Here is a 14,253-nt window from a genome sequence, read left to right on the forward strand (position 1 = left end):
TCTTGACTGGCTATTAGTGATTTGAGTTTTTCTGTCGGATGGTAGGTTAATATTAATGAGGTTAATTAAAAAGATGAGCAGAGTGGTAGACTTTGACTTCAGGATATGCTCTTGCTTTCCTTCCCTCCAAGAATCAAAGTCTCAAGTTTGGACTTGATCTTAGATGCTGTACATCAGTAAAACTATATAGCCTGTGATTAAGTTTCTAGCCGATATACCCATGCTCTGATCTCCTCCTCACCACCATCCTAGTTCCAAAATACAGAGCAGCCTTGACTTGCCCCTGCACTGAGAGGCTTACCACTTAGGCAGGATGTGAAAGCCTTAACAAAAGAGATAATTTTTTTTTTAAAAAGTGGCCTAGATAAATTTGAATTGTTTTGTTATTTAATCCCAAGTCACTTCTGAGAAAGTTCAAGAGAATTTTTTCATAGAGTGACTAGACAATTTCATGGTTTTTACAAAATATCTGCTTGATCTTAGAGACTGTGTTAGCTAACTTCTCAAGCCATATTTCTCGATGCAGTTTTTTTTTAAATCTCTTTACTTAAGATAATGTGAAAGGGTGATTTATATAGGAATGACAGTGAGTTTCATCATTCTGGTTTATAAGATATCCTTTTCTTATCATTCATAATCCCATTGAAAGAGATCTATTTTAGAGATTTTTAGATGCCACACTGTTACACAAACATACAAATCATCCTGCGGAAAAAGTATTATAAGGATAATGAAAAATGCACAGTACCTATTAGTAATGTAAGTGAGGAAGTAATGCTTTTTTTTTTTTCTGTTCAGTGGCCAACGTTTGTGGAACACTTGCTATGTTCCAGGTCCTATGTGCTTTACATACATTATTTCATTCAGTCGTTCAACAACTCTTTGAGGCAATAAGCGGAGGCTGCTTTCCCTACTTTTATTCTTGATCCCTTAACAGTGAACTCTCACACAGGAAACACAGTCATTATTATTATTATTATTGATCAATTAGTTTACCTTTATTATTAATAAAATCTATCAATATGTGGTTTGGATTTAAGGCTAAAACTGTGCTAATACTTTACCCCAGACTTAGGTAGGCTTGATCTGCCTTGAGTCACTGACTTAGTTTAAGAGCCATAACCCTGCTCCTCTTGGAGGATCATTGCCCCATGGCAGGGAACAAAGCAGAAGAGCTCCTCTCTCCTGGTAGACAGAGTTGGGAGAAGACGGGAAGGGGCTAAGTTGAACATACAGCCCTCCAAACTTACCCATCAAATACTCAGTCCTACTTTCTGGCAGCATTGTGGAGAATACATTGGAGGCCGTCAGGAAGCATCAGAGAGACCAGGTAAAAGACAGTTGCAATGTCTGTAATATTTTGCATCCTATATGAAAAGAAGACTTCTGATGGGGCTGAAGTTAAGGTTTGTTTTCTTGCCTTATTAAACTGCTAGACTGTAAGATGTGTCAGGTACATATTGAGCATCTGGATTTAAGACAACAGGCAGAATCTCTTTGCCCAATTTTATAACTGCTCCTTTGGGGACCATCTATTGGCTCTTCCTTCAATCCTACGCCTTTTTGAATTGTTCTTTTCTATGGTAATTCATTCTTGGTCAGGAAGTATCAGCAGGTTCATTACAATAACATTATTGCCAGCTCTCAATGGGGAAGGTAGGACAGAATGGAAAGACCATGGGGCTTGGACAAAGAAAACTTGCCCCAAGTTCCAACTCTGCCCCTGAGGTACCTTCTGCAGTAATACTATCAATTTGTTCAAGCCCCACTATATTCACTCCCCTTTGAAATGGGACTTTTCTGTTCCTTCCATAAGGAGGTTGAGTATAGTTTTATACCACTTGAATCTGGATTGGGTCATGGTTTGGTAAATATGACAAAAGCAGAGGATTAAAGTACTCGCACATTGGGTTTTACTCTCTCTTGCTACTGGAAATCCTTCTGCCAGTATGTGAACAAGTCTAGGCTAGCTGGAGAATGAGACCATATGGAGGGAGACTCCAGTTGTCTCTTGGGTATTCACCAACACCAACAGCCAATTCTCTTATTTTCTGGACACTAACTGGTTGTTGAACAATTCTGTTGAACAATTCTGAAACTAAATACCTATGCAAATTTAGTACACAGCTTAATTAAGGGCTCAGTCCCACAAAACTGCCCCCCACTCTACCACTTCAGTAACCAGCTGCAAGTTCTTGGCCTCTCATACTTCTAACCAACTGCCTATAAATCAGGCTTTCCCATGAGAGATCCAACAATTTACTAGAATGGCTCACAAAACTCAGGAAGACTCTTTACTTACATGTACTGGTAAGTAAATACAAATGAACAGCCAGATGAAGAAGTACATCGGCCAAAGCCTGGAAGGGTCCCACAGGAGTATAAACACAAGTGCTTCTGTTCCTGTGAAGATGGGGTGCACTGCCCTCTCAGCGTGTAGATGTGTTCACTAATTAGGAAACTCATCAAATGTCATTGTTCAAGAGTTTTTATAAAGCTTAATCTCCAGACCCCTCCCCCACCCATCCTTCCTGGAGGTTGGTGCGTGGGACTGTTCCAACCCTCTAATCATTTGTTCTTTTGGGGCCCAGATCCATTCTGAAGCTCTCCATGGCTCCCATTTTAAGTCACCTCATTAATATAAACTCAAGTATGATGTAAAGGGGCTGATTATGAGTAACAAAAATGTTCTTATCACTCAGGCTTTAGGATCTCTATACCAGAACCTGGGGGACAAAGACAAAATATATTTCTTACTATACCATTTCCATTCTTTCTGCATTCCCAGCTAAGACCCCAGACTTGTGAGTGAAGCCACCCTAGACCATTCAGCCACAGCCAAATATACCCACAGCCAAAGAATCATCATGCAGTCACAGAATGATGAAAAATGGAAAATATTTGCTAAGTTTTAGGGTGGCTTGTTACACAACAAAAGCTAACTAATACAACACCTTAACAGCCATGAAGACAAAGGGAGAACGTAGTTCTACTAAGTATATGAGATAGACGTTATAAATCAAAATGAATTTAATCTTGAGCTTCCTGGGAGCCAAGGCAAATAAAAGCAATGGATTATAGAATTCCCATTGTTTGAGAAAATAAGTATATAAATTCTGAAGAGGTGACAAATATTCTGCTGGTCAAAAAGGAATAAACGATATGTCAGTATTAAGGAGACACAAAATACCATAATATATAAAAGTGTCTTCACATTTATAAGCAAAAGAAAAAATTTTCTTTATGTGACTTTCTTACATTAATCCTCAATCATAAGTCCAATGTGGTAAAAAAAAAATCAGTTCATTAAACCCTAAAGGAAGGAATGGTCAACATGTCCATGAAATTGGCTGGAATATTTTTAAACATACTTTTGGAAAGAGCTGGATCTGAAGGTAAGTCTTTAGATCTGAAACGATTTTATGCTTTAGACCCCCTTGCCATTCTTTTGTAATACAGACAATCTTCATAGAATGTAAGTTCCTCTTATTTAAATAAACTTTCACTTGAGTGAATGAGAGTCTGACTAAGTTAAATTTTTTAAACTTACAAAACTATTTCTATAGAACCCATAGTAATGTGAATGCATTAATAATGAAATGTTCATCACATGAATAAAATTTGGACTCCAAAGCTTAGCTTTGATGTTGTTAAATTATTTGCATCATTATCCATTGTTAACATTTCCTTGATCTATATAAATATATACTATTTATGAAACCCAAAGCATGAGTCATGTATTATGTTATATGCTTTAAGTGTTAATTTATTCAATCCTTTCAACTGTCCTGGAAGGTAGATATTAAATATTGTCCTGTGTCCTGTCTTGGCCCCTTAAATGGCCCCTCTTACAGGTGCAAGCTACTACTGAAAATGGATAAAATGTTAAGTGTCTTCAATCAATGAGGAAAGTTGTGGAAAATGATCTATTTAAACACAAATCAAATTATATCCTTACCTCAAACCTTATACTAATATAAATTTGTGAAACATTTATTCAAAAATTAAGTGTAAAATTAAGCCATAAAAATTAGGTGAATTTTCTCAAGATAAAGAAGACTCTCATATCACACAATTCAGAAAGTTATAAAGGAAAATATCAATAAAAAATAGCTGACTATACACTGATGTTTATGATTTCTTTCCCACAGGAGTACAAACACTATTGGACAGAGTTGAGAGGAACTACACTTTTCTTTTATAACGACAAAAAAAGTACAATAGTAAGTAGTTAAATATCTTTAGCTGATTACATTTTTTCCCAATATACATGCATCATACAGTTTGTTATTCATTTGAGATTTCTGCCTTCCAAGAGTAAAGGTGTTCAAATAAAATCAATTCAAATAAGAACATTTGTATCTGTGAGGGCTATCAATTATAAGACCCATAAGTAAAATTTTCTGGTCAATTCAGAAGAAGATATTAACTCCTATTTTTAACTTTGGACTCTTTTTTTCTGACCCTGATAACAAAACTTGGTTGAAAAATGAAAATTTTAGCTATACATATGGATACAAATTATATAATACAAAATGATAGCCTTATTCTGTCACTTTTTATCTTGCTATGGCATGCAGTTATAATCTGAAAGGAACTTAGATGATCCTTAAAGCCTCATAACATACCATATGTCACAATTTAATCTTTCTGGAAAGACAAAAACATACCCCACCAAACAGGACTTCTAAGAGTTCAAGCATGAGATTAACAATAAAGAGATTCTGAGATTTATTTATCCATATTAATTTCAAATAATTGATTTTTATTTCATTTTTTCCACAAATAAATGCTATGCTTCTAAGACATTTTATGATCCAGTAAATTGTTTACATAATAACCTTTTGGCCCATGGGTGTAGTAGCCCATACTCTTTAGAGAATCATTATTACATGTCCAGATCTAATGAAAAACAAAACAAAACAAAAAACAGGAAAGAGTCTGAAAAATATATTCTACCTGCAGACATTTTAATGTCATTAGGTAAACTAACCAGAAGTGATTTAAGAGAAAACACAAACAAAATGGTCACCTTTCTCCCGAGTTGTGGATAGATCAGATTTCAAATATCATAATAAATTTTAACAAAAGTAATTTCTCTTTGTGCCCTCCAACTTCCCACTGATGCCAATACAAATTTGAAGACGTGGTGTAAACCTTCTGTAATACTCGTAAATGAGAGTTCATAGTTATTGCTCACTAACTACATGGCAAGAGGCAGCACAGCTTAGTGACTGTGGTGTGTCAGTTTGGGATCTTGGGTTACTAACCTGGTCTCTCTGTGTCTCAGAGTCTCAGACCAGGAAGTGGTAGGAGAGATGACATCTCAAATTGGGCAATTTAAAGACAGTTTTATAAAGATGCAATCAATACACAAAGCAGTGGACAGGATGTGGGAAAACCACAAAGGGTAGTACAGAACTGTGAGGCTAGTAACAGTGCCCCATCACCATGCCTAGGAGTAATGGAAAGAGTGACAGAAGAGTAGGGGGAGTTGTGTGAAGATGACCACCTTGCAAGGAGTGTGGTCTTTGATTGAGGAAGCAATCACAGAGGATAATGAACACCTGACTTAGCTCTCCTCACTTTCTGGTCTGCCAGCGGTCAGCAGGCCAACCCAGCAGGAAGTCAGAGGGTAGTGGTACCCATAATGTTGTCTATATAGGTCCAGATCCTGGTGCAGTGTTGGGTGTTGATGGGATAAAAGTGAAGCTAGAGGAGCAAATGAAAGATTTCCAACACACCCAGTTTCAAATTGCTGAAATTAGGATGAAAACAGTAGCTCATCGCAGGTTATCAAAAGGATTAAATGAGATAATAAATGTAAGGCACATAGTAAGCACGCATGCATTTTATGTGCATTATCTCATTTAATTCCCAAAACAACTCTGCAGAGTGGGTACTACTTTAATTCCCAGTTTTGAATGAGAATAGTCAAGTTTAAAGATTAAGAAATTGTGCAAGATCAGACAGCTCATGAAAGGGGTACAATCCAGGTCCTGCTCCTTAGCCAGCCAGCATTCTTAACCACTATGCCACGAAGAGGCTGTCAAAATGAAATGCTGCAGAGTTGCCCATCTACCAATTTTGTTAAAAGGGGATTCAGAAGACTTTTGGGGAAATTTTTTGGGTGATAATCTCAAGAGAAAGTACAGGGCTAGAACAGGTGAGAACTGTAGATATTTAGCCCATAGTAAGGAAGACTTTAAAACTGCCTTTAAATATAGAGGGTGCCAAAAAAAAGTATACACATTTTAAGAAAGGAAAAAACTGTATTAAAATTGTAATAATATATACTGATAACAAAAGATGAATACAAGTCATGTGTATACATTTTTTGCGCATTTCCCCCCCCCCAACCCCCTCCACCCCTACCCTGCTCCAGTATTTGAAAGGATTTCAGGAAGTCATGTGAAAGAGTCACTAAATTTGTTTAATGTTATTGCAGAGAAAAGGGACGAGGACCAATGGATGGAAAATGCCTGGAGCTTAATATAAGGAAAAACTTGCTAGCAGGCAAAACTGCATAGGAGATGTGAGTTCCATGTCGTTTCAGCTGTTCAAATACAAGCTGGATGACTACATGAAGCGTTAGCCCGGAGGAGCCGCAGGCATCAGATGGCAGTTAGATTGGACAGATGACCCTTTAGGCTCTTTCAACATTACAATTAGAAACAAAGATATGACTTCCTTTTTTCTCATAAATTGTGTAGTTTACAGGCACTCTATCTAATGGGGCCATTTCTTCCTCTATTGCTTTCTGCTTTGTCTCAGCAAAATTCGCTGAACTTGATCTAGACAATACATCAGAAAAAGATTCTTGTGTAATTTTAAATATTGTCCTCCTTTCCTTAGACCTCTCCTTCTATGTTTAATTGCTCTTTGTTCACTGAAAATAAATAAGTCAACCCAAACTTACCCTCAACCTCATCAATATGGGAATAGCTCTGGTAAAAATTTTATTATTTTTATGCCCTACTTAGTCAGAAAAATAAGGAGACTTACAAGAATATAATAAAATAAGTTATATTGGGCATAACAGAGAGGAAAATAAAAGGAGATATAAAGAAGTAAAAAATAAGGTTAATTTAGCAAAAAAAATGTACTGTAAAAATCCTACTATACTTACTAGAGGTGGTCCTAATCTTTCTAATATTGGAGAGCAAGCCTGACAAGTTGCACACAGGTCAGTCTATACAGACTAATTGCTCAAAAGAAATATTTTTATCTTAAAAGGATAAGATAAGTATTTCTTAATAGGATCCTCAAAACCAGTGATATATGGTAAAATGTTCAATAACAGCTGTATGTATGAACATATGTACATAAATTTACTATAAATATTTACATAAAGAATGTGTAGCACACAGTTAAAAAATAAAATATACAATACACTTTATTGTAATTTCCATATAAGTAATTGACTCTCATAGAATGCTTTTACTGATTTTTCTGAACACATATCTAGTCAACTGTGATAACAATTCAATCATGATATGGCAAATGGAGTTGTTTTCAATCTGTTTCCCTAATAAATTTATTGTCACTAAATATGATATTTGGCATTAATGTTGGCTAATATTTTTTCTGTATTAACAAAAGGAAAGTAAAACAACAATTATGTATGTCAGAACTTCACCTATTTGTTAATGACATGAGCAACTTCTTCGCTGAATGAGATAACAGTTTTTGAATTATAGAAGACTATTTTGTCAATTTTTCATTCTGCTCAAAATGAAAAAGCTCCAGACGTAACAAATTTTAAAGTTTCATTTGCATTACTAACATTTTACTTTCACTTTCTTAAGTCTAGTCTTAAGCCAGCAAACTATGGCCCTTAACCCAAATCTAGCTTGTGGCCCAATTGTGTATAGTCTCTGAACTAAGACTATTTTTACACTTCTAAAGTGAAAAAAAAATTTTTAAAAAGAAGAATTCGCAACAGAGACTTTATGTGGTCCACAAAGCCTAAAACATTTATTATGTGGCCTTTATGGAAAAAAATTGCTGGCCTCTGGGACAAATAACAAAACAACAAACCAAGCCCTAATTTGTAAGGTTTGCTTATTTCCAAAGTGTAAATACTCCCTCCATGACTGATTTCAACCTATCAGTGTGACCTCACTGAACATGGAGGTGGGAAGAAGGTACAGGAGCATCTCATTGTATAGTCTTTCCACCACACAGAAACGAAGATATAAATAACCTTAAGAGCACAGAGAATATTACATAGTAAGTAACATAATTAGAAAATGATATTTTGAATTTTACCTTTGTTTTTAATATAATTTATTTACTTATATGCTTATATAATTTTTTTAGTAATGGCTGTGTTTAAAAACTGGGTAGCAATAGTCCTAAAATTTAACAAATCGGCTTTTGCAAACCTATACGAGCCAGCTCCAGCACACCACCACATAATCCATTTCCAAATGCCTTCTGGGTTCGGAGGGTGACACATTGAAAACCAGAATATCATGCAAAGTACACAGCAGTTGAAATGACGATATTATTTACTTTCCTTCCTACTAAAAGTAATGTATGTTACCCATGAAATAATTTAATGAGATTTCTTTTTTACCTTTGCAGTATGTTGACAAGTTAGACATAATAGACCTCACATGCCTTACTGAGAAGAATTCAACTGAAAAGAATTGTGCAAAATTCACCCTTGTTTTGCCAAAAGAAGAAGTGCAACTGAAGGTGAGTGAGGAGAAGCAATTTGTCTAAAACAAGTTGTGGTTATAAATAGCATTTATCTCTTCACAGCCCAGTGGCTGAGGTAAAGAGGAATTATAGAAGGCGTGACAAGTCTTATATTTTGTCAATATGTCTTGCCTTTTGCCAAGAACTACAGTTTTCTAAAGAGGGATTTGAAATGGCATGTTCACTTGTTTAGTATACAAGCACATGAAACGTCCATCCTCTGACAAAGTCAGAGATCACACCTGGTGTTTTTTAAAAGCTGTCCTTGAATTAGTATTCAAGAACTTGGTGTGGACGAAGTTCCTAGATGATTCTGAGACATGTCTAACGTGAAAACAGGTTTGGAACCACTGAATTAGACAAACCCATATTTCACAAATTGAGAGACATTCCGCAAGGCAATTCGCCTATACTCTTAAAAAATACTCGTGTAAGAAAGCCAAAGAAAGACTATTCCAACTACAGAGACTATAGAGTCCTAACTAAGTACAATGTGTGATCTGGATTGGATTCTGAATCAGAAAAGGAAAAAGCAAACTAACCAACCAACACAAAATACCTGAAGTTCTAAAGAACATTATTGAGACAATTAGAAATATTTGAACAAGAATTGTGTATTAGATATACACAATTGGAGAAATATTTTATTAATCTAGTTAAACACCACACGGGCAGAGATCTGTTTGTTAAACTCACCAACTGCACACCCAGCATTCAGCGTGAGCCAATTAGAGTCAACCAACAACTATAGTAATAACATAGAGAACAACTTGCAATTGAATAAGAGGTAGTTGGACTTGACCTTGAAAACACTGGTCATTAAGCCTTAGAGTCCTAGCAGTCACTTGTACTTTGGAAATCCAGGCCCCACCCCATAAACCTGAGGCCCAGAATCTACATTTTAAGCAAACCTCCAGATGATTCTGATGTGGTGGTTAAGGGCACAGGATTGGAGTCAGCTGCCTAGGTTTATTACTGGCTGATTTATTCATTAGCTATGTGATCGTAGGCAAGTTACTTAACCTCTCTGTGCCTTGGTTTCTTCACCTGGGAGTAAGTTTGGTCAGATGTAATCCTCATATTGAGGCCTACTTGGACTACTTTATTAAACTCGCAGCCATTTTTCCCTCCCCTAACGGCATTCTCAATCTCTTTAACCTTGCTCTACATTTTGTTTTCCCACTTATTTCCTTCTGACACTATAAAATTTACTCATTATTATATTTATTATTTATTATTCCTTGCTAGACCCTAAACTCCATGAGAACAAGGATTTTTGTTTTGTTCTCCAATGTAGACCAGTACATAGATTGTGCCTAATTCTAAAAGGCACTCAATAAATATATGTTAAATCAATAAATCTGTAAAATAAAAATAAAAAATAGCCATGAAGATTAAATCAGTAAATACACACGAAGTTCTTAGAACAGTAGCTGTCACTTATAAGCACTTAATATATGTTGGCCATATTAGTAGTTTTTAGAGCTAAGAATTGACAATTTCTAAGGATTAAACTACATTGATTCTACTGGTTGCCCGAAACTTGAATGAAGCCACTCAATGTTAAGTACCAATGGGGGGAGTAACCCTAAATTGACATACTGCAGAAATAAACGTGCTAACATTTAAATTTTTTTGAATTAAGTAAATTTGTACAAGTGTACTTGTTCAGTAAGCAAACAGATTACAACTATATATTTCTGTCTTCTGACAAAGGAAAGCAGTATTGAACTATTTCGTAACAAATACACATTAATACACAAAAAGGAAAATTATTTCTTCCTTTTAACTGATTCTAAGTGGTTTAAACAACTATAATTGACTTTTTAAACCAATGTTAGTCAAGAGAAGAATATGCATTTTTGTCAGTCTTGCTGGGTTTTCATGGCTCACACATTTTGAGTATTATAAAACAATCATATGAAATTCTGAAGTTATTTGAAGTTAATAAAAGCATTAATGTTCATAGTCATTCACATATTTTCTTTTTTGTCTTTATCTGTTTTGTCTTCATCTTTAGACAGAGAACACAGAAAGTGGAGAAGAATGGAGAGGCTTTATTCTTACAGTAACAGAGGTAGGAAGGATGTTATTTTTGATTGCTTCATTCATTCAAGAAATATTTAGTGAACACTTACTATGAACCATGTAGAGTAAAAGGGGTTGAAGACATAGCAATTGAAAAAGAGATATAAACCCTCATACTTACTTATGAAATTTAAATTTTTATCAGGTAGGTGGAAAGGGAGAAATAAAACAAATAAACAAACAAGGTAACTTAAAATTGTGGTAATTGCTATGAATAAAACAGAGAGGGCACTGTGCTAGCTAGCAAATAACACGAGTATGCTAGGTGGTGAGGGATATGTACTTTTTGATCTTATCCTTTTCACACAGTAGTCCGTTGTATATTCTGATGTTTGTAGCTTACATATCATCCTCTAAAATACTTTTCAAATCCATTCTTATTCATTTAATACACATTTATAAACTGCTAACTGAGATGGGTTTCCTGAGTAACGTAGGCAATATAACAGGGAGGGAGCACCAAAATAAAACTCACTTTTAAATGTTTGTTTAGTGAGTCTTATGACAAAAGGATGCTTATCTGTTCAACTCTGTGGCATCTTATCTGAGATCAAGAGTAAGATCTACTGCTTATGGTTAACTGTTGCAGCAAGATAACTACCATTATTTAAGTAAAGCCACTGTAACAACTGTCTTAGAAACATGAGGTACTTTGATAACCAGCCACCCAAAGAGCACCATGCTCTCTAACACTTTGAGAGGATAAGACAACTTCCTGAATTTATTAGGGTCAGTAAAATACAGATTCTGTTCAAAGCCAGTTCCTAAGTAAAGGCTTTGCAGTCACAGGAAATAAGCACTGCACGTTACTGAGATGATGGATGCTGGTTCAGCTACCACATGGGTAAGTCATAGGAGGCTTAGAAAGTGGGCCAATAAAAATGTGAAAGACATATTGACTTGTGGGGGAGAGAAACTCTTTGGGTTCTGCGTTCTCTTCCTCTGTTGTGGAAATGCAGCCTGTGTGTCAGAGTAGTTCTTCCACGGTGGTACTAGTATTTCACTGTATCTGAAATACAGTGAAGGAGGGTCAAGAAGGACAGTAAAACCACTGGAAAAACTGTGGAGTGCGTCTTCCTGGTACACAAATTATACCTGATGCCTTGACTCCCAAATTTTGTTTTCAGTTTTTCCTTGAGGAAAGTATAAAAAGCATTATTTTCAAATTAAAATGTACATACATATATTATAGAATATAAAATAAAATATATGTGAATTTCCAAGAGAAGACAAGTTGCCTTGAATTTTGTGCTCCGTAAATGTTGTTTTTGCACAATGATCCCAGATCATTCTGTGTGTACATTGACAACATGCCATTGTTAGGAGAAATTTAGTAGACGTTTGAGAAACATAATTGAGAGAGCTAAGACGTTGCTTTTGAATTAAGGAAAATGGAATTTGAGTCTTGGTTTCACAACTTACTAGCTGTATGACCCTGAAATAGTTATTTAATCATTCTGAACCTGAATCTTTTGTTTTTCCCCCCCTCATTTGTAAAATAGGACTATTACCTATCTTCCTATCTTGCAGCATTGCTGTGAGCATTTGCAATAACACAATACTTGGGATATAGTATACAATTAATACGGAGCAGCTATTTCATTAGTTTTTCCTCATTCTATTACCTTTTTCTGGATTGGTATATAAGAAAATTCCCTTAGTAATTATTAGTTAGCTTAGTTATCTAGAAGAATAGTCTCTAAATCTTTTTGATTGTATGCATTTATTAGTAAATTTTTATTTCAAATTTTGTGTGTTTGTACACATATACATGTAAGTGCACGGTGGAAAGTTCATGAACTTAATTGTCCAACCTCGTATGTATTCTAAAATATAAACAATAATATGAATTAATTAGATAATAAGTAAATAAAAAATGAGGTTCTAGTGTTTTTCCCCCCACACTTTAATGGACTTTCTTATATATCCCCTGGAAAGTATACACCCCACTCTGGAGATCAAGGTATTAATCAGACAAAGGAACCTGAAAATACAGGCTAGATAGTGTCACATAAAAAAAAAAAATCAACCATTCAGATTACGCCTTCTAAGAGCACATAGCTGGTCATAATGAGGTCTCAATCAGGGATATCAATATAGGTAAGGAGGATATAGGTTACTCAATTCAAAATACATCTCTAGGCAAGGTTAAAAAAAAACAGTAGTAGGTAGAGCAGTATGATAACCTAATATGTGAATGAAACTGAAATATACACACAAACACACCAAAATATAGACCTCTGATTGCTGATTCTCAGTCATCTAATGAATAGAGCCATCTCAACCCCATGTTGCCAGATGGTTGGTGGAGCTAATTCTAGGTTACTTGTGGGAGAACGGCGTACTTTGCAGGTGCTCTGGGACTTCCCTGGCAGGGAGAACTAGTAAATTCAAAATGAAAAAATGAGAGGTCTGTTGTTACTTGAATTAGCCTGTAGTGCAAGGTGGGTATACTTTGCTTTGGGGTCACACCAAAGGAAACATTTCTCGGAGGAAGACCGGGCAGCCTGCGCAGGCTCTCGTTGGTTTAGAGGCGTTCTAGGACATCTACCCTACGCCAGATCCTCTACTTGTTATTCTACCATCCGTCTCTATCAGGTAACTGAAACTTCTTAGAGAGGACCAGAATAGGCTCATCTTTGCTAAAATCGGTTATGATTTTGCTGTCTTTCTTGTTTGCCTCCTGATTTAACTTGTTTCAGCTGTCAGTTCCCCAAAATGTATCACTCCTTCCTGGGCAAGTAATTAGAATGCATGAAGTCTTAGAGAGAGAAAAGAAAAGGAGGATTGAGACAGAGCGGCTACCGAACACATCTCTGGAAAAAGAGAGGGAACCAATTGAAGATTATGTGGATGTACTCAACCCTATGCCTGCGTAAGTGCACCATGAACTCCAATTTATTTATTAGATTGTTATTATTAATTTCTAACTGTCAAGGAGAGTTAGTCATTGACCTCATCACACCAAAGACAATAAGCTGTTTTATGGATACACAGCATATCTCTGAGTACACGGCACATTTCCTCTTCTATGGCATGATCAACAAAATGCAAAATGCAGATTTGAATCAACTCTCTCACCACACAGGAAATCCCCTTCCACCCACACCTTTAGACCAAATAGATATTCTTTCCAAAGCTCAAACGTAAATAGAAACTGCTATGAGGAAGGAAGGAAACAATATATTTTTAAGATGCAACTCTATGATTGACTGATTTTTCTATCAGAAAATTATACCAAAGAGTTAAAAATAACTGAACATTCTATCCAGTTGTTCAGTCAGTGAGCTTGTAGTTTGAGGAAGGCCCTGTGTAAAGTGTGTAAGGTGTTCTTGGAAAAATGAAGAGGTACAGAACAGGCTGAATTCAGTAACATCTTACTTCTATTTTTCACTCTTATTGTGTTGAAAAGTGTGACTAAAAATGTGAGCCCTTTCCTCCTGGAATCTTGGTCAAGTT

At 35.8% G+C, this 14,253-nt stretch overlaps 1 protein-coding gene across 1 annotated transcript in view; it reads left to right on the top strand.

Moving 5' to 3' along the window:
- STAP1 (signal transducing adaptor family member 1) overlaps window positions 1-14,253 on the top strand; it is a 31,582-nt gene that overhangs the window by 5,014 nt on the left and 12,315 nt on the right. Inside the window, exons 2-5 of the mRNA XM_081059872.1 lie at window positions 4,152-4,223; window positions 8,590-8,703; window positions 10,727-10,783; window positions 13,497-13,669. Of these exons, the coding sequence (XP_080915998.1) occupies window positions 4,152-4,223; window positions 8,590-8,703; window positions 10,727-10,783; window positions 13,497-13,669 (416 nt within the window). The remainder of the gene's footprint in view (window positions 1-4,151; window positions 4,224-8,589; window positions 8,704-10,726; window positions 10,784-13,496; window positions 13,670-14,253) is intronic.

The sequence above is a fragment of the Rhinolophus hipposideros genome (genome assembly GCF_964194185.1).
Source record: "Rhinolophus hipposideros genome assembly, chromosome: 1".
Classification (NCBI taxonomy): Eukaryota; Metazoa; Chordata; class Mammalia; order Chiroptera; family Rhinolophidae; genus Rhinolophus; species Rhinolophus hipposideros.